Source organism: Eubalaena glacialis, chromosome 20 (assembly GCF_028564815.1).
Source record: "Eubalaena glacialis isolate mEubGla1 chromosome 20, mEubGla1.1.hap2.+ XY, whole genome shotgun sequence".
NCBI classification, from domain to species: Eukaryota; Metazoa; Chordata; class Mammalia; order Artiodactyla; family Balaenidae; genus Eubalaena; species Eubalaena glacialis.
In genome coordinates this window covers 25071561-25097440 of record NC_083735.1, presented here as the reverse complement: position 1 = coordinate 25097440, position 25880 = coordinate 25071561, and the positions used below count along the sequence as shown (strand labels likewise).

Below are 25880 nucleotides of genomic sequence, written 5' to 3'. Positions count from 1 at the left end.
CACTCATATCAGCTAAACCAAGTTCCTTAGGCAACACTTCTACCATTAAATTTCTAACCAAACTTGAGATTTAAGAACAAAATTTTAAACTCCATAATCTAAAAACATCAGTACCTGAAGTTAACATATTTTTAACATTTCATTAAAAGTATTTCACAACTGGCTAACTTAGTAAGTCCCTTTCGAAACAAAACAAAAACTCAGAAAGTAAATATTTACACAAAGTATTTGAGAATTTAAGAAATGGATGCTGACCTAAATTATTTTTAAAATTCTACATACAGGGCTTCCTTGGCGGTGCAGTGGTTAAGAATCCGCCTGCCAATGCAGGGGACACGGGTTCGAGTCCTGGTCCGGGAGGATCCCACATTAGTTGCTGTGGAGCAACTAAGCCTCTGAGCCACAACTGCTGAGCCTGCATCTAGAGCCCGCGAGCCACAGCTACTGAAGCCGGGGCACCTGGAGCCCGTGCTCCACAACAAGAGAAGCCACCGCAATGAGAAGCCCGCGCACCGCAACGAAGAGTAGCCCCCGCTCACCACAACTAGAGAAAAGCCCACACACAGTAACGAAGACCCAACACAGCCAAAAATAAATAAGTAAAATAGATAAAGAAAGAAAGAAAACAAAACTTTAAAAAAAAAACTCTACATACAAAGTGAGAATTTTAATCTCTACTTTTAGTATATTTTTAATAAATATACGTAGTTGCAAAGGATTCTATCTTCCATTTTTGATTTATTCAGCTAACGTCAATATATAATACTTAACTTTACAGACTTCTAAATCAGGAATAAAATCATATAAACAAAAGGACTACAGACAAAGCTCTTTGGCTATAAGGGTCATGACCTACTCATATTTGTACCTGCAATTGCTAGCATAATGCTGGCACACTAATCACTCAAAAAAAAAGTAGCAGAATTAACTATTCATTGGTGAAGAAAAAAAACTTTCTTAGAATTTTAAATACTTCTCATTAGAAATAAAATAGAAGGAAAGAAAAAATACACTACCAAATATTATTATTGAACTTAGACATTTACAAATAATCACTGAAATTTAAATTTTTCTCAAAAAATTTACTACTTCACAGGGCACCAAAAGATACAAATTTGTTCTACCTGTCCCTTGACACAATGAAAGTAAACTTTTCTTAATTATCCTATAAAAGACCAGTCTAGGGATTCATCCAACTGCAATGTAATAAACTGAAACAGACAGCCTGGAAGCACTGTCTTAATGATACACAGAGGTTTTGTCATCCAACTGCAATGTAATAAACTGAAACAGACAGCCTGGCAGCATTGTCTTAATGATACACACAGGTTTTGTCAAAGGTAATGAATGCAGTGCTTAAATGGAACTTAATATGACTCTCTGAGTTCTGATAACTAAAGCCAAAGCTACAATGGTAAAACAGCAAACCTCTGAAGAAAAGTGTAATACGAGTAAAAGAAGAACTCTGAAGGTGACTCACAGACATACTTACAGATCCTCGGAGAAATAAAATTGGAACCCCAATTCCAAACTTTTCGCCTAAGATGGTCACGGCAGATAAGAGCTGGAATGCTTGTGGACCAAAGTCCTGTGACATATCATCTGAGTCATCAATGGAAAAGCAGCGATCCAATCTAAATAAAAACAATATGTAAAGAAAGCTTAGCCAAGGCATGTACCTTTAGAAATAAAAAGATTTAGTGTAACAAGTAGCCCAGTAAAAAAATATCTCAAATGTGCCAACTGCTTCAGAAGCTACAAATAAAGTTCAATACAGCCGAGAGCATGTAAAGTATGTAAAACATGAAATATAAACTATAATATAGCATCACAGGTATGTTATATTAATGGTTCTCGACGTTAGTGCCCTAGGATCCCAGTTTCACAGGAGGTACCTTGGGCCATAGAGAGAAACAGGTTCAAGCAAGCAGAACGTAGGATTACAGCTCAAACAGCTCCACTTGATCGACCGTATAAATACTGGACTTTTGTGTTAGGTTTTGATGGAAGAAAAGGTTTATTGCCCATCCCCACCCCTGCCGCAAAACTTCTGAACTGAAAAAACACATCTCCTATGCAAGAAGTTGTTAAAGTCATGCTTTAAAATATGACCAAAGATTATAAGCTTTTCATGTAAGTCCATTTAGAAGTTAAATTCCTAAGCCATCCTTCAGGTAGAAATTATCATTAACACAAATTAATGAAATTCTCATTTGTATTAATTCTCATTAATACAAATGAGAATTCTTTATGGCATGTTGAGAACAAAAGGACTCAGAGAAAATCAACTAATATAGTTCAACTACCTAATTCAGTTGCTTTCTTTATAATAAATATCTTTGAAATAGCAATAAGAATATAGTCAGTATTCTAGATATATTTTTAGGGAAAAAAAAGGCTATGTTTAGGTTTATTCTCTATTTTAACTTCTTTAGTAGGATACTTAGTTCATTAATTTTCTTTTCTAATACGAGTATTTAAAGCTATCAAATTCCCACCAAGTATCACCTATGCTGCAGCATACAAGTTTTAATGTATATTGCTGTAATTATCACTAAGTTCTAAAAATGTTTTAATTTCCAGTTTGAGTTTTTTCCTTGATTGACGAGTTACTTTAGAGCATTATTTTAAATTTCCAAATGAATGAGAATTTCCCTTTTTATCCTCTTGTTTACTTCTAATTCTGTTGCATTCTGGCCAGAAAATGTGGTGTGTTTGAAACCAATACATTGAAAACTTGAGACAGGTTACAGTCTAGTACAGAGGTCAGAAAACTCTTCCTATAAAGGGCCAGACAGTAAATAGCTTAGGCTTTGTGGGCCAGACAATCTCTGTGTCACAACTACTTAGCTCAACCCTGCAAAAACAGCCATAGATAATATATAAACAAAAGGGCATGGCTGTATTACAAAAAAACTTTATTTACAAAAACAGGCAGTGAGTGGATTTGGTCCATGGGCCATAGTTTGCCACCCACTGTTTTAATATATAGTACATTTTTAAATTTTTATTTATTTATTTATTTATTTTTGGCTGCGTTGGGTCTTCATTGCTGCGCACGGGCTTTCTCTAGTTGTAGCGAGCGGGGGCTACTCTTCCTTGTGGTGCACAGGCTTCTCGTTGCGGTGGCTTCTCTTGTTGTGGAGCACAGGCTCTAGGCGCATGGGCTTCAGTAGTTGTGGCACACGGGCTCAGTAGTTGTGGCTCATGGGCTCTAGAGCACAGGCTCAGTAGTTGTGGCGCACGGGCTTAGTTGCTCTGCAGCATGTGGGATCTTCCCGGACCAGGGCTTGAACCCGTGTCCCCTGCATTGGCAGGAGGATTCTTAACCACTGCGCCACCAGGGAAGTCCCTATAGTTCATTTTTATAAATATGCCATCTATGTTTGAGAAGTGTAGTCTCTAATTCAGCACTTCCCAGCCCGTGTGCTACAAATGGATTATAGGTGTGCTGAAGGTTAATCCCTTGAGACCTTAGGGTTCTGAACAGAACCTAGACTCAATTAGCCATTAACTATGTGGGTCATGAAGTAAAAATGTTTGAGACACATTACTCTAATTGCTTGGTAAAGGCTTCTACATACTGCATGTCCAATAAATCAGACTTGTTACCATATTGACCAGATTTTCTACTGCTTCCTAATTTTTTGATTGCTTAACCTACCAATAACTAAAAATTATATCAACCTCTCCTACTTTGATAGTGGAATTGTTGATTTCTTCCAGCTGTTCTGTCAGTCTGTGCTTTACATAGTTGTAGGGGTTTTTTTTTAAGGTGCATAGAACAATTCTGTCCTCTTGGTGGAGGAACCATTTATCACTGCATAGAGAACATCTCCATCCCTAATAAAACTCCTTTTGTCTAACAGTAATACAGCTACCACACCTAGTATATGGTTAGCTCAACTACATATACCATTTGTATTTTATTTTTTCAATTAATATACAGTTAAAATGATTGTATGTCTATGTGTGTGTGTTACGGTCTACAAATTTAAACACATTCATAGATTCTTCTAACCATCACCACAATCAGAATATGCAACAAATCCATCACTGCAAAATACTCCCTGTGCTATTCCTTTGTAATCATAACATCGACCCCATCCCTCTAATCTCTGGCAACCACTAATCTTTTTTTCATCTCTACAGTGCAGTTTTATGTTTGAGAGAATATCACATAAATAGTAGAACTGGCATTACTTCTTTTTTGGGGGTAGAATTTGCCACTGAAACCATTTGGGCTAGGGAATTTTATTTTCGGAAGTTTTTAACAAGGATCCAATTTCTTCAACAGTTGTAGGATTATTCAGGCTATGTACTTCATTGTGAGTGACGGGTTTTTTTGTTGTTTTTGTGTGTGTGTGTGAGTGAGTTTTATTAGTTTGAGGTTTTCAAGGAATTGGTCCATTTCACCTAAATTACTGAATGTATGTGCACTGAGCTATTCATAGTGTTTCCTCATTACCCTTTTAATGTCTGTTGTGGCTAGAGTGAAATTCCCTCTCTCCGTCCTGATATTGGTAATCTGTGTCTCCTCTTCTTTTTTTTTTTTTTCTTTTTAGAACTTTCTATCAATTTTATTGACCTTTTCAAAGAATGAGTTTTTGAGTTCATTGGTTTTCTCTAATTGTTTTTGTTTTCTATTGATTTATGCGCTTATCTTTATTCTTTCCTTCCCTCTGCTTCCTTTTAGTTTTCTTTACCCCTATTTGCTAGTTTCTTAAGGTGGAAGCTTAATTACTAATTTGAAACGCTTCTTCTACTGTAAGTATTTAATGCTCTAATTTTCCCTGTCAGTATCACTTTAGCTGTACCCCATACATTTTGTATTTTCATTTCATTCAGTTCAAAATATTTTCTGATTTACCTTGAGACTTCCTCTTTGACTAATGGATTATTTAGTAGTGTGTTACTTAATTTCCAAGTGTTTGGAGACTTTCCTGTTATCTTTCTGCTGTTGATTTCTAGTTTCATTCCATTTTAGTTAGAAAATGTATTCTATATAAATACAAATCTTTTAAATGTGTTAAGGTTTGTTTTATGATCCAGAATAGTCTATTTTCATGAACATTCCATCTGCACCTGAAAAGAACGTGTATCTGCTGCTGTTAGGTGGAATGTTCTATAAAAGTCAATTAGACAATTTGCTGACAGTCCTGTTCCATTTCTTCTATTTTCTTACTGATTTTCTGTCTACTAGCTCTCTTAATTACTGAGAGATGCTGAAGTCACCAACTCTACTTATGGATTTCTCTATTTCTCCTTTCAATTCTGTCAGTTCTTTTTAAAGTATATACACATGTAGGATTAGGTGTTCTTGGATATAATGGTTATCTTTATGTGTCAGCTTGGCTAGGCTATGGTACCCAGTCATTTGGTCAAACACTAACCTAGATGTTGCTATAAAGGTATTTTGTAGATGGGATTAACATTTACAATCAGTTGACTTCAGGTAAAGGAGCTGACCCTTGATAATGTGAGTAGGTCTCATCCAATCAGATGAAGGCCTTAAAGAGCAAAGACTGAGGTTGGCTGGAGAACAAGGAATTGTGACTCAAAACTGTAATGTAGAAACCCTGCCCAACTTTCCAGCCTGCTAGGCTGCCTACAGATTTCAGGCTTGCCAACCCCTACAACTGCATGAGCCAATTCCTTAAAATTAACCTCTCCCTCTCTCATTACCTCTCTGGCTGTGTGTGTGTGTGTGTGTGTGTGTGTGTGTGTGCACGTGTGGGTGTGTACACATATGTGCATGTATTGCTCTGGAGAACCCTGACTGATACATTGATAAACTGACTCTTTTATCATCATGTAATGTCCTTCTTTATCCCTGCTAATATTCTTCCTCCAAAGTCTCCATTATCTGACATTAAAAGTAACAACTCCAGCTTTCTTTTGATTAATGTTTTCATGGTATACAGTTTTTATCCTTTTATTTTTAATCTACCTATATAATTATACCTATAGTGGATTTCTTGTGGACAGCATTTGGTTGGGTCATATTTTTAAACCAATTCTAACAAATTTTGCCTTTAAATGGTATTTTTAGACCATTGACATTTAATATAACTATTGATATGTTTAGATTTAGGTCTACCATTAATTGGTTTATCTATTTATAAAAGTAAAGGATTGTAATACTGTTTGCTTTGTCCTCTTTTTTAATAAATAAATTCATTATTTTGTTTTTTAAAAACTGCAATACATATCACTCAACAAAAATTCAATTAAAAATTATTTGCAAAGGGAGAGAAACAAAGACTTTTAGAATGTCCATCTAGAAGAAGAAAACGTTACCTGGACCTGCAATTATCACAGCATTTTTCAGTTCCCATAATTCCCAAGGAGGCCTTTCGTAGCTGTTTGTCTTCAAAATGAGACAAGATGAGTCTACCCAAGAGAAAATTTTAAATTAAATGAAAGAACAAAAACATATATGTTAAATTCATTGTTGAAAATAATGAGGTAAAATCAACATTAATTGACTCAGCTGAGACCTCATTATTTGACTTCAGCTTACTGAGGCACAAAGCAAGTTGCCTTAAAAATTCAGCACATATGTAACACCATCAAATATTTTTTAAATACTTCTAATTACTTTGCAAAACTTTTTTCTTAAGAGTATTATCTATAAATCCTTGTTATTAACTGATATAAAGTAAATAATACTTACTGTCGCCTACACCTGCTGGAATAAAGATATTTTTCCATCTTTGCCATCATCTTTAATTTGTATAATCGAAACTTTTCATTGCATATTTCACTAAGGAGGCGCCTGTCAATTAAAAATACCACAGTACTATTAAAATTGTATTAGCAGTTTTATTTCATTTATTTATTCCTGTTTATTTTTCATAGCCTATAACATCCACAGTGCTAACAAGATAAGGAACATTTCTATCATCTCAGATCAGAAAGTTATTGTGTCCCTTCCCAGTCAATGCCCCCATAAGAGGCAAGCATTTTTCTGATTTTTATGAAAATTACTTTTGAAAAAATTCTACCCATGTCTAAGCATCAATTTTTTAGCTGCCTATGAAAAACTGTTAAAACCCTAAAGTTCTTCATTTTGACTTATATGCTACTTGCTTTTTTGGCAATCTTTCTACTATACGTGAATTTTTACCTTTTCCCAGTAAAAGGTTATTCTTTAAGTTATTTTATATGAGAAACTAAAGGCATCTAATCTATATAAGGAATACTGAAAAGGACTCATGATCTAAATATGAGCCTTCATCACTTTAGCTCTTCAGAGAACTTCTCAGCCCTCTAAAAACTATCTCTTTGTATTATGGGGTATTATAGGACACCAATAAAGTATCAGGATTAAGTTCCTTCCTCAAACAATTCTAACCATTTTTTTCCCCATAATACTGAATTTATATAAACTTTTAAAATAACACTAAAGACATGGTTTTTTTTTTTTAAGTTAATGCTGCTATACCTCATCCTGACTCTGTTAATTCTACTCTCCTGTGAAGAAATTCCATGACTATCGTATATCAGATGATGACAATCTTCCAAATAGTCTTTGCATATCTTTCTGAGAATAAAGAGAAATCTGAGTTGAACAGGTTTCAAATATTTCAAAAGAAAACAATAATTTATCCACAAGATCTAAGTGATAATACTGATCCTCATCACTCATGTTTTGACTATACAGCCTTCTAACTGATAAAAATACCTCTGTACAATTCTCAAGGATGACACCAACAGGGAATCCAGTTAAGTTAGTTCTGGAAAGTCTGGACACACAAATGATCTCTTATTCAAAAATATTCTTATCATTTGACACCACCAACCACCATGCCTTTCCATGTAATTTCCCTAAAAGGTCTCTTCCAACGATTGACTCTAGTTCCTAGGTTAACCATCTAACCTCATTATTCCTAGCTCATGGGCTAAATATTAGTTCCGTTTTTTGCTCTGTTTTGTTTGTTTAGCTCACCTCTTTCTCCTCAGATAGAAAGAACAAAGGAAACAATGCCCACACTCGGAGAGCTAGATCTTCCCTTATGTTTGGTTCCCATGATCTACATTTAACTAATCTCATCAGTTTCAGTAACAAATTGAAGAAAATAAAGTAACAAGTCTCTAACAACAAATCAAATGAATATTTATTCTTCTTTTAGGACCATCAAAATAGTTAAAGTATAATATTCCACAGAGTAAAAATAAGTTGAAAAAGAAGAAATATTCTAAAAGCAATACCATAAATAGAAATCAGGTGGAGCCAGTGGAAGATTTGTTAAACTGAGATTAATTTGCAAATTATTCCCTTTAAACAAAGATTACAGTAACTATTGGGTTTGACTGTTTTAAATAATGGCAGGTGCAGACATTGAGACTTTGCCAATAAAAAATACAAAATTGCATATTTACACTGATGACTGGACAAGTTTCTTCTCTCAGTCACAGGATTCTAGCATAAGACAGACTAAAAATTTTGTGGATTACAGTGATCTTTTCATTTGAAAACCAGCTATTCCATTTATTCTAAAACTTTGTTTTTTCTAATAGAAGAGGTTTGTCACAAGGATGGCAGAGATCCGGGCCTCAATCCTTGCTGAAATTTTTTTTAATGCTGATTAACCCTATAGTTTTATTTCCTTTAATATGGATGCAAAGAACCACCTGTCTGTACTAAAGATTCAAGAGTGGATTTCCTGGCACCACTATTTGATTACTAATCACTGTTACTCCCTGTTAAATCTTAATGAGATAACCATTTAAAATATCTTTTGAGACTCAGATACACAGGAACTATATCTATTGATGAACCTGCCAAGCCACAATATAAAACTTGGGCTGTTAAGTCTTCAGCATCTTTAACACAATGCACAAATAAAATCAGAACTGGTAGGAATCAACTTATGTTTGATGCCATCCCAAATTTAATTGTAGCATGCAGAGCTGTGTTCTATCCCAATTATTTTAAATTAGTTTATAAAAAGCTTCACATAGACACCAGTGTCAAAAGGAAAATAATAATTGTTTTGTTTAAGAAGATGGTTTATTGACTGTATGTTAAGAAACAAAAGTTAGTGACTACTCTTAAAAGAAGCTTAAAATTTATAGCAAACATTCTTACCTAATTAATCCCTATTCTTCTTTCATATCTCAAGTTAACCCATTACTTCCTCAAGGAAGCCTTATCTGACCTTTATAACTTGGTAAACACACACCCATAATATACTCACTACTCGATGCAAATTTCCTTCATAGCACTTAACACAGTTATAATTTTATGCAAATTTGCATGATCCTTTTCAAAAAAACTTTTGGTTACTGAAATTTTCAAACACAAAAGAGCAGTAAAGTGAACCCTATGTATCCACGGTTGTATGATTCTGCGATTAAGACCTGCCATTCCCATTATACAGTAAACTCTATAAAAACAGGTACTATATCTGTTTTATTTACCATTGGATCCCCGGCACAAAGCATAATGCTTGGAACATAGTGAGTACTCCAAAAAAAATCGCTGAGTAATAAATAAAAACAAAAACTGTTATTAGATATCTCATCATTTTAATAAGATGGGCTAACAGGTCCAAGCAAGAGCTCAACTTATGTAGCTACATGGAGGTGCATTTTGAAAACACCTCACCTCGGCAGGCCCATCAGTTACCACATATAGGTTTTTTTCCTTGAATTTTTTTTTCTCATGGATGAAGGAATAAGTTGGTAAACCCTGCCCCTAAAGCTTTGCAAGATGAAGTTTTCCTTTCAATATCAATCTCACAGAACACAAGTGCCAACAAGATACCTGTTTAGTATGTAAGTGGAATGGTTTTCCTGTATCTAAACACTAAGTACCATATCTTTTCCATGGCAGTCAGTCAGTACAGGGCAACATGATCATTCACACACTGCCAAGGAGAGCTGGCATGCTCTCCTAGAACTAACAAAGGAAACAAAAATGGTAATTAGAGACAAACTGGGATTGGTAGAAGTCATTTAGAATAAGCACCATGGCAGCGTGAGAAGAAAAAAATAAAAACAAAATAAATGGTATCTAAAGTAACGATGGCTGAAGACATATCAAAACTTGAGAGAACCTGAGGAGAAAAACAGCTCATTGATGAACAATATTAAAAAGTGTTCCATAAGGTCTACATTACATTCCCAGTACAGTGCTGTTTCAGTTAACTCTTCACACTAAATGAGGTATAGAAGAAATTAGGTCATCTCCTCTGGGTAGCAACACACCACAAAGTTCTTCTTAGACGTCTTCTGTTTTCTTTTGGTTTTAAATGCACTTATACACATTACTTTAAATTTTGAATGTCGTCTCAAATACTTTCAAAGCTTATGTGGAAAGAAAGAAATCTGCAAGGGTGAAAGCAATAAATGTTTTTACCTATTTGTGTTAATGTCTCCTGGAGCCCAAAGTACATGACAAGAACTTTGAAGTCCATCACGGCCAGCTCTACCAATCTCCTGGTAATATGATTCCATTTCCTTAGGAGCACCGTAATGAATGACTTGGCGAATGTCAGCTTTATTAATGCCCATTCCAAAAGCTATGGTAGCTATTACACACTGAGAATAAAATAACAACATAGTTTGACAATCATTTAGTAGAACTAAAACCTTACATGTTTACCTTTTGGTAAGAATAATTAGTTCATTAATTAACTAAAGTCATGGCATGAAACTGAATTTAATATAATTTCAACCAATCGCTTATAGATTAAAAGATTATCTGCCCAATTTACAGATTAAGGAATGGTGACCATAAAATAGGATTTGTTCCCTCTCTATTAAAAGAAGCAAATAAAGTGGTTTCTCTGAATGCAGATGAGTACAAGACACAAAAGAGGCTCTTAAACTATTTATTATATTAAATGAGCCTTTGGGATAATATTATGAAGTTTCAAGACTGCATAGTATCTTAATGTTTTCTAGCATTATTCTAAGGTAGAAGGAAGCTTCTCATTAAAGATGGTAGAATGAATCATGAATTTATCTCTGCATATTTAAAAGGATAAAATTGGTAGAATAGCTAATATGAATGAGTATACCAAGATCAGATTTACATGACTAGAGGAAATCTTAGGGAAAAATTAGTGGTAAGCACCAAAAAAAACTACACAAATTTTTTTTAAAGTATTAATAGTAAGAATACAAAATATGTACAAGTAACTGTAAATATACTACATGCCTTACAGATAAAAAGCATTTATAGAAAATACATAAATATATAATATTTGAATATACATACTGATCTAACCAAAATTATGATATTAATATTGGAAGTGAAGGGGGTAGAAACCTCTGGATGGGGTGAGAAGGGCAGGAAGGGATGTGAAAGAGCTACACCTTCATCTTTCATAGTAGGGAAACAAGAAATAATGCCTAAATCTCATAAGCAAATAAATAAATAAACTAAGTAGCAGCAGTATAAGCAAATTATTGCAAGATACAGTGGCAAACACCAAAAGACTAAGCTAAAAGAGCTGGGAGCAGGAAAAAGAAGCGGGGAAAAAATGAGGGGCTGACGCTTTTCATTGTAAGCACTGGAGAACGATTTGGTTTGTTAAACTATGTGTGTGTATAACTGATAAATATTAAAGTGCCATTTTAAAAAATGTGTTAAGATGCACCAAGAGTAGAAAAAAGAGAAAGGAAGGAAGGGAGGGAGGGAGGACAAATAAAGGGAAGTATGAGAAAGATGAAAGAAAAATAAATATAGGGATGGAAATAATATTAAGAAAAAGCTCTGAGTGAATAAAACTAGGCAGTTTTACTGTATTTAAGAGTAAATAAGCAATATAATAATTCCAATTTTTCTTTTTTAAATGTTATTTCTTATTCAATTTTTTCCAGCTTTATTGAGATATAATTGAAATATAACATTATGTAAGTTTAAAATATATAACATGATGATTTGATGTACGTATATATTGTGACATGACTGATTACCTCAGTAAGGTTACTTAACACCTCCATCACCTCACATGATTACTGTGTGTGTATGTATCTGTGTCTGTGTGTATATGTGTGTTTGTATGATGAGAACTTTTAAGATCTAATTTTCATCATATGATACTGTTTTTAGATGAGATCAACCTATTCTGTAGACATGATTTTCAAAATATCCTTATAGACGCTCAGGTGTAAATGAAGATATTTTATCCAATAATTTATTCATAACCTCATTCCAGAAAGGAAAGGAATTCAAACCATCTTGAAAAGGCAAATAAAATACAAAAGGACATAAAACTAAAAGTCAGGATTAAAAGAATGAATGGTCACAAACTCAAAATGCAAATCTACATCCAAAAGTGGTTAGATTTGGTTATGAATAATAGGAAAGAAAAAAAATCTTGCCTCCCTCATATCTTTGGGAGATGTTTCTATCTAAATGAATAATTAGTAATACACCAAGATAGAAGAAACAACTGGTCAATTACTGGCTGGAAGATCGATTGTTAAGATTCAATAAGCAGCAGCTAATAAATTTTATCTGATACTTTTCAAGCTCCAGAGATAATAGAATAAACATGTAAACATTTAAGAATTTGGATAAAATCTCTACTCCAGGCAGTTGTGATAGCTGTTCCTAACTTTGGAAAGAAGAGGAAGAAAGAGAACAGATGCCTTCAGGCAGGTATGCATTGCATCATGACAATGCACAGTGAACTGCAGAGACAGATCTAGATACAGAGGAAACGGATGACCTATTTGACAGAAAATGCAAAGCAGAAGTTCAGTTCTTCTCAATTTGAGATGACTAGTCCAGGCTTAGAGCGACAGGGTGTGGAAATGATGTTGATAGTGTTGATTTAAACCTACTCACATGGCTTGAATTTAAATCTTCCCAAATAATCTGTATGACACCCACTGAAACAGGATTCCAGTCATTATATGAATCTCAGCTGTAACACTTCACAATAACTTCATCAATACCCTTCCTTTCTTCAGTTTTTCTCCTTCAGATCAATCCTACTTGGTGCTCCCAGTCTAATGTTTCTATAATACTATTATCTTGCTCAGAAATATAGAGTAGTCTGTCACAGTGGTTTCCAAATTCTGTTCTGCAGAACTCTGAGGATTCTAAAATACCCCCAGGGACTGACTTGGAGATAGGGAAGCTCTTGGACCCCTTCATCTGTCACATCAACTTCCACAAGAATGATTCTACTTTAATCTGCTTTACCTATTAGATAAAATTTCATTTAAATAAAGAATTCTACGGCTAAAGTAGTCTGGAAAAACTAGAGGAACTTCACACCAATCCCAGCTTGCCTCTTTGCAAGTTTTAAGACCCTCTACAACCTGGCCAAACAACCCATTCAACTCTTTTCCTACGAGTCTCCACCATTCCTCCCTGCCTTTTTACCTATACTTTGTGCCCTTCCTACTCCATACTCCCTTTTTCTCCAACCACTGCAAATGACTCACAATTTCCTGAACCCAGTACGCTCTCTCGTGTCACAGTGCCTTTGCACATGCCAGTCCTCCTTCCTGGAATTCTATAACCTATTCCTTTTCCCTCATCACCTCCTGGCCTTGCACACTTGACAAACTGTTATTCACTTGTTCAGATTCTATTCAGATTGCTTCTTCCTGGGTGAACCAACCCCATTACACGACCTAACTTAACAGCCAGCATTCCCTCCTCTGTGCACCTGAACACTATTCTATGTACAGGCTGCCATTTATACTAGCCTGCAATAGTTTTCTTACCCATCTATCTCCCACATTATATACTGATTCTATCAGAGTGACTGCTTTATGCTCATCAGAAAGAAGGTATTCAAATGTATATGTATGAATAAATCACTTGGCTGTACACCTGAAATGTTTTTATATACCTTTTTGGTTTTCGATTTTTTAAACGAAAAATGAATATTTTTCACGATTAGACTTAAATTATGAAATCCAATTCCAACTTTAAAGAAATGTTTTAATTAATTTTTTTATCGGAGTATAGTTGATTTACAATGTTGTGTTAGTTTCTGCTGTACAGCAAAGTGAGTCAGTTATACATATACGTATATCCACTCTTTGTTAGACTCTATTCCCATACAGGTCATTACAGAGTATTGAATAGAGTTCCCTGTGCTACACAGTAGGCTCTTATTAGTTATCTATTTTATATATAGTATGAAATTAACAACACTGTAAATCAACTATACTCTAATATAAAATAAAATTTAAATTAAAAAAATTTAAAACATTTTTAACTAAAAAAAAAATTAAAAAAATAAAAAAAGCTGATTGTCCCTCCTGGAAAGAAAAGAAGAAGAAGAAGAAGGTATTCAATAAAGATCTTGTAAATAAATATTAGAGAAATATCTGTTTCCACTATGGGGAACAGACAGTAATGATGATCAATCTTCACACCTGAATTTCATCTCTCATGAACCTATGATGAACTTGTTTCCTTAAGGTAATACTCAGTCCTGCATGGTATGTTCCACAGGCTAACTTCAGTTTCTTAAGTTCAGCTGTAACTCGTTCTGTCATTCTTCTAGAAGGACAGTAGATGATAGCTGGACCTTCAAATTCCCAAGCAGCACTAAAGAAAAAGAAGAGCAAAAGGACAAACATATACATATAGGCTTCAGACCAGTTTGAGTTTTACCTAATTTAATTTTCCCTTTCTTTTTAAAATTTTAATTTAATTTCATTTTAATTTAGTTTTTAAACTTTAATTTTCCTTTTAGTAAAAACTAAAAGGAGAAAGCATATTAAAAACAATGACATATTTAACAAATACCTGAAACATTTTAGACACTCAAATGTGGAAATAAATTATATTAAACCCAAACACCTTTAACTTCACTTTTTTGTTCAAATTAAAACCAGAGACAAGTTTATTTACTGAAGCGGAAGCCTTGCTAAAAACCTGTAAACTAATGGAAACGCAATGACCATCCTTTGGAATTGCAAAGCACTAGATTAACAATTAGTCTTCATTTATATAAGAAATGTAATGTTTACATAGGAGAAGGAATAAAATTTATATTATTCTTATTCCCTCTTATGATCGTAAAATTGAGTTTCTATATCTGTTTACTAAAAAAGCAAGAACTTTCATGCAATAGTAAAAGATCATTTTTACAGTTCAAGGAAGTATTTACTAGTATCTTGAGACTATATGACCATTATAGAAAATAACATCTGTTAGAAAGCCTGTTTTAGAAACTTGCACTTACTTATTAAAAGTATAAATAATGATTTCCATAGAACATTTATTTAATTCCTCAACATATCCATTTACGTAAATACATTCATTTATGCTGACCTAACCAATATAAAGAGAATATACTATTTAGATTTAGGAAAAGTTATTTTATTTAATTTTTAATGTGCATAACCTGTGATACAATTTCAATTTTAGGAATCTATTTTACAAACACACACATCTGCCAAAAGATACATATACACAAATATTCATGACAAAACTATATTAGTGAAAAATAATCTAAATGTTCATGATCATATACATTCATACTACAAAATGTGAAGTAAATATTTAAAAATTAAATGTATATAAAACCTTTAAGAAGGACTATGGCAAAAGTCACTGAAAACTTAGAGGGGAAAAATTAGACAGTAATTTTACTCTACGAGTCTTACTGAATAATCTACTCAAAGCAATTTTTGAGAGTGACCAAATGGACTTCCATGTCAAAAATTCATAGTAGATAACTCCATGGAGTGAAAAAAAAATGCAAAATATCTTTTAAATGTATAAGAATCTCATTTAAAAAACATTTTTCAAAGAAGGAAAAATTGTGCACCAAAATGTGAATATTGTAACATCCTAAACATTAAACATAATATATAGAAAGATAGCAGCAATACTTTATATAACAGGAGAAAATTGCAGAAAAAACCGACATACTATAGCAACCTAACAACAATAACAACCACCACTGGGAACGCATATTTGCACAGTACAAAGAACAGACGCCTAGAACGCTAAATGCAAAAATATCAACAGTAATGATAACTGAGGAATGGGACTGGAAAAAAAATCTACGTACTCTTCAATTTACATGCATCTGTATTGTTCAAATTGATACAAACAATATGGATCACTTTTTACCCTAAAAAAAGCAGAAAATACAAAAATCTGAACTTATAGAGCAGAAAAATCAAAGCAGTAAAAATTCCTATTGCTTACAGCAGTGAAATGGCTGGTAAAAGGACCTCGGTCCTTGTCTTCTTTGAAGAAAGAATTCAGCAAAGAGACCAAGATTGTGAAGCAGATATGGTATTTATGAGAAGCAAAGTATATGCAGAAGAGCACATGGGCGAACTCGCAGAGTTAGCTGCACCCAATAGGGGTGGCTTAGATCGCGTATATGGGGCAGTCTTCCAGGTTTTCTCTAGCCAATCATCTTGCTTGTGCCCATATTTGGCCTGACTCAGGTTCCCTCCTGGTCAGCTCAAAGGTTTCTGGGAGGTTGGCAGGACATATTATGGGCTGGTGTCCCTTCCCTCCTTTGGCCCCTCCCCTAGAGTTGTGTTATCCAGAATTCCTTAGGGGACAACTGAGGACCTTCTCTACACATGTGTTGGGCTGAGAAATCCCCTTGACCACAAGAATGAGGAAACTGTGGTCTCAGGGCCCAATGCTCCTGCTGCCATCTTATCTCAAAGTGACAGCAGAAGACTGGCTGCAGCTGCTCAGCCTGGGGCCCATCTATCACCTACCTCAAATCCTGTCTGAGAGGTGTGGACCCCAAGGAATCTTTATTGGGAGGATGAAGGGGGAAGGTCCTTCTGTAGCTTCTTCAGGCTGGCATTGGGCTCGTGGACCCTACCTAACTGGTGCCGTTCAACTCTCACCCTGCCTTGTCAAGGGACCCCAGAAAGGCTTCTGCTGTTATCCCAGCAGGATCTGTTTCAGGGAGTGGCTAGAATCCCTGCACCACCATCATCTTGACATGGAATTGCTGCAATCTGGAAGAAACAAACTTAACAGGCAGATTAAAAAGGCAGGGGCCAAAGATCAGTAAAAGGATTATTGCAACTAGAGGCCCAAACGGGGGTAAGAACAAGGTTGCGCTTGGTAACATTCCTCTGATTGCAGTCCAGATAGAGTCAGTGCTTGGGTATCCCTGTCCGAAGGAATGAAGCCATCTGGCATGGTCATATATTTTCTTGATGTCTTCTTCTACTAGCCCAGTGGTGGTGATGTGGGTACAACATATCTTATTAATAACTGCAAATACCCCTCTCTGTTCAGCCAGAAGAAAGTCCAAGGCCAGTCTGTTATCCATCACTACATCAGCTGCGGAACTAACAGACAACGAAAGTTTGGAAGGTGCATTCCCTGTGGACCTACTCAGAGCTGACAAGGTTATCCAAAAGTCTGCGGAGCACTGCTTCATGGTAAGCAAAGCCTTCCCAAAGGGACGCCAACCCAATAGCAGCTCCAATCCCTGCCAAAGTGAGGCCAATTGCCCTTTTGCCACAGGGGTGGGTGATATTATGGATGGTAATACCTAGGTTCCTTTGATTACTCAGTTGGCCTAACGTACACTGTCCCGTAAACAGAGCACTGTCTATAAAAGGAAAGGCTACAGCTAATCCTGGGAAAGGGAAAGAGGGATTGGGGTTGTTCTGATGAGGCAATGGGTTTATGTCTAGACCACAAAGGAACAGATATCCAGAAGGGACAAATGCCTGACGCACTGTTGTAGAATTAAACCAATTCTCTAGAGAGCCTGCCCAAGAGGGGATCCCGTTACAGCTTGGGGAGAGAGGCCCACCATTATATGAGGGTGCATGAGGGGTGGGGACTCTTCCGTAGGCCTTGGGTGGGGGGGCCTACATTACACTCCAGACAATTGGTGTTTTTCCTGCCCAGTAAGTACATATCCCATGTGGGCCTTGTCCTTGTTTTTTAGTCTTTGATTGTATTTGTGGTGAGGGCACCAATGGGTGAGATTTCCACCTGTATGTCTTTGTCAGGGCTGGTGAGAACAATTAAATTGTGGAGTAACAGAAGCATTGATCAGATTCTGAAGGTTCCCCAGAGTGTTACTGCAAGTTTTCATGCTGGTTGCATAGGGGCAGTGGCAGCAAGACAAGCTAGTCTTATTGCAATTTAAAATAAGTGTGTGGTTCTCATCAGATCTATTGACGCGAGGGGTTAAGGTCTAAGCATGGAAGTTGCGCTAGGGACGGAATACAAACTTTAAGAGTAGGGTTAGAAGGACCCTCAGTAAGGTAAGGTCGTCACTGCTAGGTGTAAAGATTAGTTTGTTTTTAACCCACAGGCATTGCTCTGAGGATGGGGATGACAGATCCAGCACTGGGGTAGATTTTATCCCCGAGCTATAATTCTTGAGAGATTTACTATTGCTTTGGATTCCTATTCCCCTGATGTGGATCCCCAAAACAGGGAGAGAAAAGTTAGGGTGACTGATAACTTCATAATGGCATCAATCAGGGTTTTAATTTTGGAAGCAACCAGATAGCAAGTAGCAAAGAAACATCAAAAGAAATCATATAGTAAACGAAAGCCCAGTAGCAATTATGGAGTCCCAGCCTACCATCACTTGTCTTGTTTCTGTCACCCGGAGAGTCCCAAAGGAATCAATGTCAAAGCGAGAGTTTACTTATCAATGCGGTTGTCACTGGCTCAGGGATCACCTTCTAGAAGGGGTATTTGAGGGTTTTAGGTAGGTTCACAGGAATAGCTGGGATATATGTCTTCGGGTTCCTGTAACATATCAGTGGAGGCAGGTTTAATCCTGGACAGATGGACCCAACTCGTGACTCCCTGGAGCTTAACTGCTGTAGGGGTGCTCAGCAGGACTTGTTAAGGACCCTTCCACTTTGGGAGTAGCTGGGCGCCGGGGGACTCATTTTTCCAGGTCTCTAAGAGCACCCAGTCCCCAGGATTTACAATGGAGTGACTGGGGCTCTTACCTGGGGAGGGCTGGGTTCTGTTTCCATGTTCTTTTATGACCGTTTGGACCTGGCCCAGGTTTATAATATATTTAAGATGGGCTTGGTTTCTGGGTCAGTTAGTATGTCCAGGGTGAGGAGTGGCCTTCCATGTGTCATTTCAAAGGGACTCAACTTAATAGTTGTTTTAGGGGCTGCCCTGACCCCTAGGAGAGCTATTGGCAGCAGGTGGTACCACGGTTCTGATGTTTCCTGACAGAGTTTGCCCACGGTTTTCTTTAGGGTATGACTGGCCTGCTCTACCTTCCCTGAGGACGGAGGTCTCCAGGACGAATGCAGGTGGTATCTGATTCCTAAGGCCTGTGAGAGCTGTTGGGTAACCCTGGCTTTGAATGAGGGTCCACTGTCACTCTGGAGGTGGCGGGGTAACCTGAACCTAGGAGTGATTTCTTTTATTGATAGAAGTGCTCTAGCCACTTCGGTTGCCTTTTCTGTCCTACTGGGGAAGGCCTCTGCCCATCCAGTGAAAGTGTCTTTAAATACTAATAAGTATCTGAAGCCTTGGAAAGAGGGCACCTGACTGAAACCCATTTGCCAGTCCTCTCCTGGGTAAGTCCCACGTCACTGGGCTGGGCTAACAAGAGGGGGAGGGGGTGAGGCTTGAGGCTGCCTCCGGATTATGGGTGGTGCAGAGGGCGCAGGCTCGAGTAACCCTTCTGATTGTCTCTGGGAGCCCTTTCCTGTAAAAAGCTGGAAAACCACAGCAGACATGGAGTGGTTTTCTCTCTCCCCCAGATGGAGGAATCATGTGGCCCTTTAATAATTTTCCATTGGTCAGAAAGAGGTATGAGCAATTTTTGATCTATGTGCCACCAGCCATCTGTTCCCTTAGGTTCCCCCTTGGTCTCGTGGCCAGGTCTCTTCAGAAGTTGAATATCTGGGTACAATGTTAGAAGGGGCAAGGGATGGGATCAATGCCATTTCTGTTGTGGGTATCAGGGCAGCTTTCTTTGCTTCCCGATCTGCCCTGTTGTTCCCTTGGGTAATTTGAGAAATTCCTTTTTCGTGTCCGCGGCAGTAAATGACTGCTACTCGTCTTGGTTTTTGAACCGCTTCTATGAGATGTAGGCTCTCAATCCCATATTTTATAAGGGAATTTTTGGCATTCAAAAGTCCTCCTTCCTTCCAGATAGCTATGTGGGCATGTAGAACAGGGAAGGCATATTTTGAGTCTGTTTATAAATTTATAATTTTTCCTTCCCGTAGGGTTAAGGCTCGGGTTAGAGCTATCAGTTCAGCCTTCTGAGCTGAAGTGTTGGGTGGCAAAGGTTTCACTTCTGTGACACTATGAGCGCTCATGATAGCATACCCTGCCCTCCTGACCCCGTCCTTAATAAAGCTACTGCTGTCAGTAAACCATTCTTCCTCAGGGTTTTCTATGGCTTGATCTGTTAGATTAAACCTACAGGCATAGACCTGGTCAAGGGTTTCGAGGCAGGAACGTATTAGTTCTGGGCTGTCAGCAGGCATCCGTGTAGCTAGGTTGAGGGTGCAGCAAGTTTTAAGGGTTACCTCTGGGGAGTCGAGGAACAAAGCCTGGTACTTAGTAAGGCAGCCTCCAGTTAGCCAATGGTGGCCTTTGATCTCCAGGATCCCTTGTACTTGATGGGAGGTCTGGACTTCCAGTGGCTGTCCAAAGGTAAGCTTGTTAGTTTCCTCCTATAAAGCAGAGGCAGCTACTTCCCGAAGGCAGCCAGGCCAACTTCTAGTTGTTGAAAAAATAGCCTATAAGCTGAGGAACTTCTCCAGCTTCTGTATTAGGACCCCCAGGGCTGAACCCTGCTTTTCAGCCACATACACGATGAATGGCTTTTTTCAACTGGGAAGACTCAGAGCAGGAGCTTTCGTGAGGGCCTGTTTGATACTATTAAAAGTGTTTTCCTGTTCCCCAGTCCAAAGTAATGGTTCTGTATCTGGACCTTTAGTAGCTTCACACAGGGGCTTAGCCATTAGCCCAAATCCTGGGATCCAGATTCTGTAAAATCCTGCCATGCCTAAAAAGGTACAGAGATGTTTTTTTTTTGTCTTTGGAGCACTTAGGCCTAATATAGCTTGTTTTCTGTCTGGAGATAGTTGTCTACTTCCAAGGTTTATAATGTATCCCAGGTATTTAACTTGTTGCTTTGAGATTTGTGCCTTTTTCTGGGGACCTTGTAACCCCGGGTCCCAGGGAGATTAAGAATTTCAGTGGTGTTCTGATCTGAGGCCTCCATGGAGGGGCTACATGTTAATATATCAACATCTACATACTGTAGAATAGCCCCTTCTTTTAGGTGTAGTTCCCTTAGTTCCTTTCCTAGGGCCTGGGCGAACAAGTGTGGGCTGTCCCGAAGCCCCTGAGGCAGTACTGTCCAGGTGTATTGCATCTGGCCCAAGTGGGAGTTAGTCCACTAGAAGGCAAACAGATATTGTGATGAGGGATGAACTAGGATGCAAAAGAAGGCATCCTTGAGGTTGAGCACAGTAAACCATTTAGCATCCTCAGGGACCTGGACTAATACGTTACAAGGATTGGCCATAAGGGGGTGTATACGAACCACAGCATCATTTACTGCTCTGAGGTCATGCACTATCCTATGTTCTCCATTTGGCTTAACAACTGGCAGAATAGGGGTGTTACATGGAGACTGACAGGGCACGAAGAGGCCGTGTTTTAAGAAGTTATCTATGAGGAGTTGTAACCCTTTTTTTGCTTCCAATCTTATGGGGTACTGTCTCTTGTTAGGGTAAGTGGCTTCTGGCTTAAAGCTAATTTTTACAGGTTGGGTGTTTATGGCCCTCCCAGGGACTCCTTTGTCCCAAACTGGTTCACTGGTTGGAGAATATGGCTGGGAACAGGCCCTTGCTCTTCTTGTTAATCTGCCTTAGTCAGGGTCAAGACAAGGGGCTGCTTGGGGCCTCCTAACCGTAATATGGCCCCAAGGGAGCCCAGAAGGTCTCTCTCCAGTAGTGGCACAGGACACTTAGGGACAACCAAAAAGGCATGTGAGATCAAACACTGTTCAAATTGCCAAGCGAGAGCCCAGTGAAGCAATGGGTGCGAGGCTTTCCGTCGACACGTCACTGTGCAGCTTTTGGAGGAAAGGGGTCCAGCGTGAGAAATCAGGCCAGAGTACATGGCTCCAATATCAATTTAAAAATTGATCTTCTTACCTGCCACATCAACGACCCAGGGCTCCTTGATGGAGACAGACATCTCACAGGGGAGAGCTGCCAGAATCCCAGGGTCACCTCAGTTGCCCAGCACGGCCATCTCAGGAGTGGGGGCCCCTCTTCCCTGTCGGGGCCAAAGGCAGTCCCATCTCCAATGACCAGTCTGCTTGCAGACTGGGCATGGCCTGGGGGGTTCCTCTGGCATTCACGGGCCCAGGGGCCGGCTGACTTGCATTTGGAGCATTCCCCCTTGTTGGTCTTACCTCCAGACTGATGGCTGAACCTTCTTGGCCCCTTTGGGTTGCCCTGAAGTTGCAAGGTAACTTCAACGGTGTGTCTGACAGCAAGGGCTATCAGTTTAACTTGCTTGAGCCTTGGCCTGCCTCAACTCACGCCGAGTTCTTTCCTCCTCCTCAGTTTGATCTCAATTATTAAATACCCCAAAGGCCACCTCTAGGAGTTTGGGCATGGGGGCTTGTGGGCCTAATTGTAACTTTTGGAGTTTTCACCTAATATCAGGGGCAGACTGTCTGATAAAATGTTGTCCAAGCAGGGACTGACCCTCAGAAGTGGAGGGGTCTATGTTAGTAAATTTTCTAAAACCCTCCACAAGCCGTCCCTGAAAGAAGGCTGGGTTTTCTTCTTTCTCTTGGGTCACTTCCCTGACCCCTTCATAGTTGACTGGTTTTCTAATACATTTTCTCATTCCTTCTAACAGGCATTGAACCACGTGGTTCCTGGCCCTCGTTCCCCCCAGGGACTTATAAGGGGGATCCTGATTTGGGACTGCGTCCCCACCCATATCATAAATGTTGGGTTGGTCCCTGGAGAGCTGGTCAGCGTGCCCCTGGGCTGCTGTCCAAATCCTTTGCTTCTTTCTCCTCATGGGTACAGCAGGTAGATAGTACTATCTGGACATCCTTCCAGGTTAAATCAAAGGCCAGGGTTAGGGCCTGAAATCCTTCAATAAACCTACTAGGGTCTTCAGAAAATTGGCCCAGCCTTTGTTTGCAATGGGCTAAATCGGTTAGGAAGAAGGGCACGTGTACTCTGATTGTGCCTTCGCCATTTGCCACTTGCCCAAGAGGGCATATTCTCCCTGATCCTCGGTGATAGGAAGTCCCACTACGGGTTACCCCCTTGGGACTAGCTTTTTCATCCTGGGGTACCAGTGTGTATAGAGGGGCATAGGGAGGCGGGGTTTGGGATTGGCCAGGAGGATCCTGAGAAGCAGGGGTACTTGTAGGAGTAGGAGAGGCTCGGTTTCCCTCCTGAGAGTTTGGGGGAGTTAAATGAGGACCGTCTAGAATGTCGAGAGAATTCTCTGATTCTCCAGGCCTCTGATTACCGGAGCCGCATAGAGCAGGATTCTGGTAAAGGGACATGAAGGCCTGGACATAGGGAAACTCAGTCCATTTTCCCAACCTACGGCAATAAAGATGCAGTTGCAAGATGGTTTTATAATTTAGAGGCCCATTTTTGGGCCATGTTTCTCCATCCCCCAACATATAAAGGCCAGGCAGTCTTATAGTAAAACTTAAGCTTTTATTTTCTTAGCCCGTCTAATTTTAAAAGCTTCCAGTTCTTAAGGACACATCCCAGAGGTGTTTCTTCTGGCTTAGAAGGGGATCCTCCCATGTTGAGCAAGCTGCAACCAAGGACAAAGAGGCTCACCTAGGAAAGGAATCCGGTGTCCTGGAAACATTTACCAGGAGGCTTTAATTTGGAAGGGGTCCAGAGTGTCCCCTAGATCCCCATCGACCCTGAATCAGACGTCTCTGGTTGAACTTAGTTCCTCGTGCAGAGAAAAATGTTGCAGTTGCCAGGGATTCCTTGGGGAGGATATTTTGATTATATAGTCATTATCCTATGATTATTTTTCTTACACTGGGGTGTATCCCCCGGGACCAGGCATCTAAAAGATTCAGAACACGGCTGCATGGACTCAACCAGCCCAAAAGGCTGGTGTGGAAGAGCACATGGGCGAACTGGCAGAGTGAGCTGCACCCAAGAGGGGTGGCTTAGATCCCTTACATGGGGGCAGTCTTCCAGGGTGTCTCTGGCCCATCATCTTGCTTTTGCCCATATCTGGCCTGACTCAGGGTCCTTCTTGGGGCATCACACGCATCTCTCAGTCTAGATGGATTCCAGCACAAAGGTTTCTGGGAGGCTGGCAGGACGTATTATGGGCTGGCATCTCCTCCCTCCTTTGGCCCCTCCCCTAGAGTTGTGTCATCCCAAATTCCTTAGGGGATGACTGAGGACTTTCTCTGCACATGTGTCAGGCTGAGAAATCCCCTTGACCACAGAATGAGGAAATTGTGGTCTCAGGGCCCAATGCTCCTCCTGGCATCTTATCTCAAAGTGTCAGCAGGAGACTGGCTGCAGCTGCTCAGCCTGGAGCCCATCTATCTCTTACCTCACTATTACAAAAGGATTCATTACTTTGCCAAGAGGTTTACTAAAGACTGTTATTTCCTCATAACAATTTCCTGAGGGGGAAAAAAATCTATCATCATTTAACCATTAAATTAGATAGGTGAGAGGGGCTGATCTAATTTAAATGCACCATGCATATAGAAAACAAATAAGATCAGAGTTTAAGAAACATGTTAGCTCAATGAAGAGAAAAAATGTGAATACTGATAAACAAATGGCAGAATTAAATGAAAGGAAGAAAATGAAAATAAAAGGTAATACTTTGAAGTCTTAATTTACCCTCCATGTCAGTGCTCATTAAGAGGTAAATTTCTATTTGCCCAAGATCTGCAGAGAGCATTCTGACTCTGAATGGTTCCCTGCTACCACAACTCTTCTTGGAGGATTGAAAATGGGTACAAAATCTTTCCAGATTTGCTTTTAGAAAAACCACTGTCACATTCAATATCAAAATCTTTGGATGGTCTTGGATGTTAGCCTAAGGAGTCTGGCCTTTAGTCCACAGGAAAGGAACACCATGACCCAGGGATGTGCTTTCAGATGATAAATCTGAAAATCAGGGAGCCCTGAGGAGCAAGGATGTCTGTTAGGAGAGACTATAACAGTCTGAGCTAAAAAGTAATAAAAACCTCAGTTAGCAGAATTAACATGAAAGATAGTGAGAAGAAATTATTTACATAAGATATCATAAGAGGACAATATAATCACAATGTCAGGAAAAAAAAAAAAAGGAGAGGGTTAGGGGGAAATGCCATAGAGATTGAGAATACTATGGACTGAAAAGGATCAAACATTAGGAAAGTAAATAAGGATCTGATTGTGGATACTCTAACCTAAAATAAACAGCCTTCTTCAAGAGAAAGTTTTACCTTTAGGACAGAAAGAAAGTGAAGTATGATGCGTATTCACTTTGGAGAGATCCCTAGAGCAGGCAGAACACCCAGAGTATATTCATTACATTCTTGCTTTAATGGAAATACAGGACAGTCAAGCCAAGAGTGAACTCTACATTTAAATTCATCCTAAAGGACCAAGAGTTACCATAGGGTTTCCTTACCTAGGGTCAATCTTCTTTTTACCCCCTTCTGAAAAGGAAAACACTAATGCTATTCTTTAAACCCTATTTTCCTATATTTTTCTGTTTATATTGGTAGGACAAACATTATTTCCATCTACTCTGACTTAAAAACACATTTCATAACACGAAAGTTATAAGCTTTTCACTGAGAAGACAAATCAGGGAATAAGGCTCAGGGAAGCTTTCTTAGCATACATATAAAATGCCTCCAAGCAAAATAAATAGGAAGAAGAGCTAGTGACAGTTTCTTCATCAGTAAAATGAA

At 38.6% G+C, this 25880-nt stretch overlaps 1 protein-coding gene across 2 annotated transcripts in view; it reads right to left on the bottom strand.

Moving 5' to 3' along the window:
* Nucleotides 1–25880, bottom strand: part of WRN (WRN RecQ like helicase) — a 130429-nt gene that overhangs the window by 32443 nt on the left and 72106 nt on the right. For both annotated transcript variants that reach the window (XM_061177178.1, XM_061177177.1), the window contains exons 19-23: nt 14359–14533; nt 10367–10548; nt 6677–6778; nt 6301–6393; nt 1493–1634 (exon numbers count right to left, since the gene is read on the bottom strand). In XM_061177178.1, coding sequence (XP_061033161.1) covers nt 1493–1634; nt 6301–6393; nt 6677–6778; nt 10367–10548; nt 14359–14533 — 694 coding nt within the window. The remainder of the gene's footprint in view (nt 1–1492; nt 1635–6300; nt 6394–6676; nt 6779–10366; nt 10549–14358; nt 14534–25880) is intronic.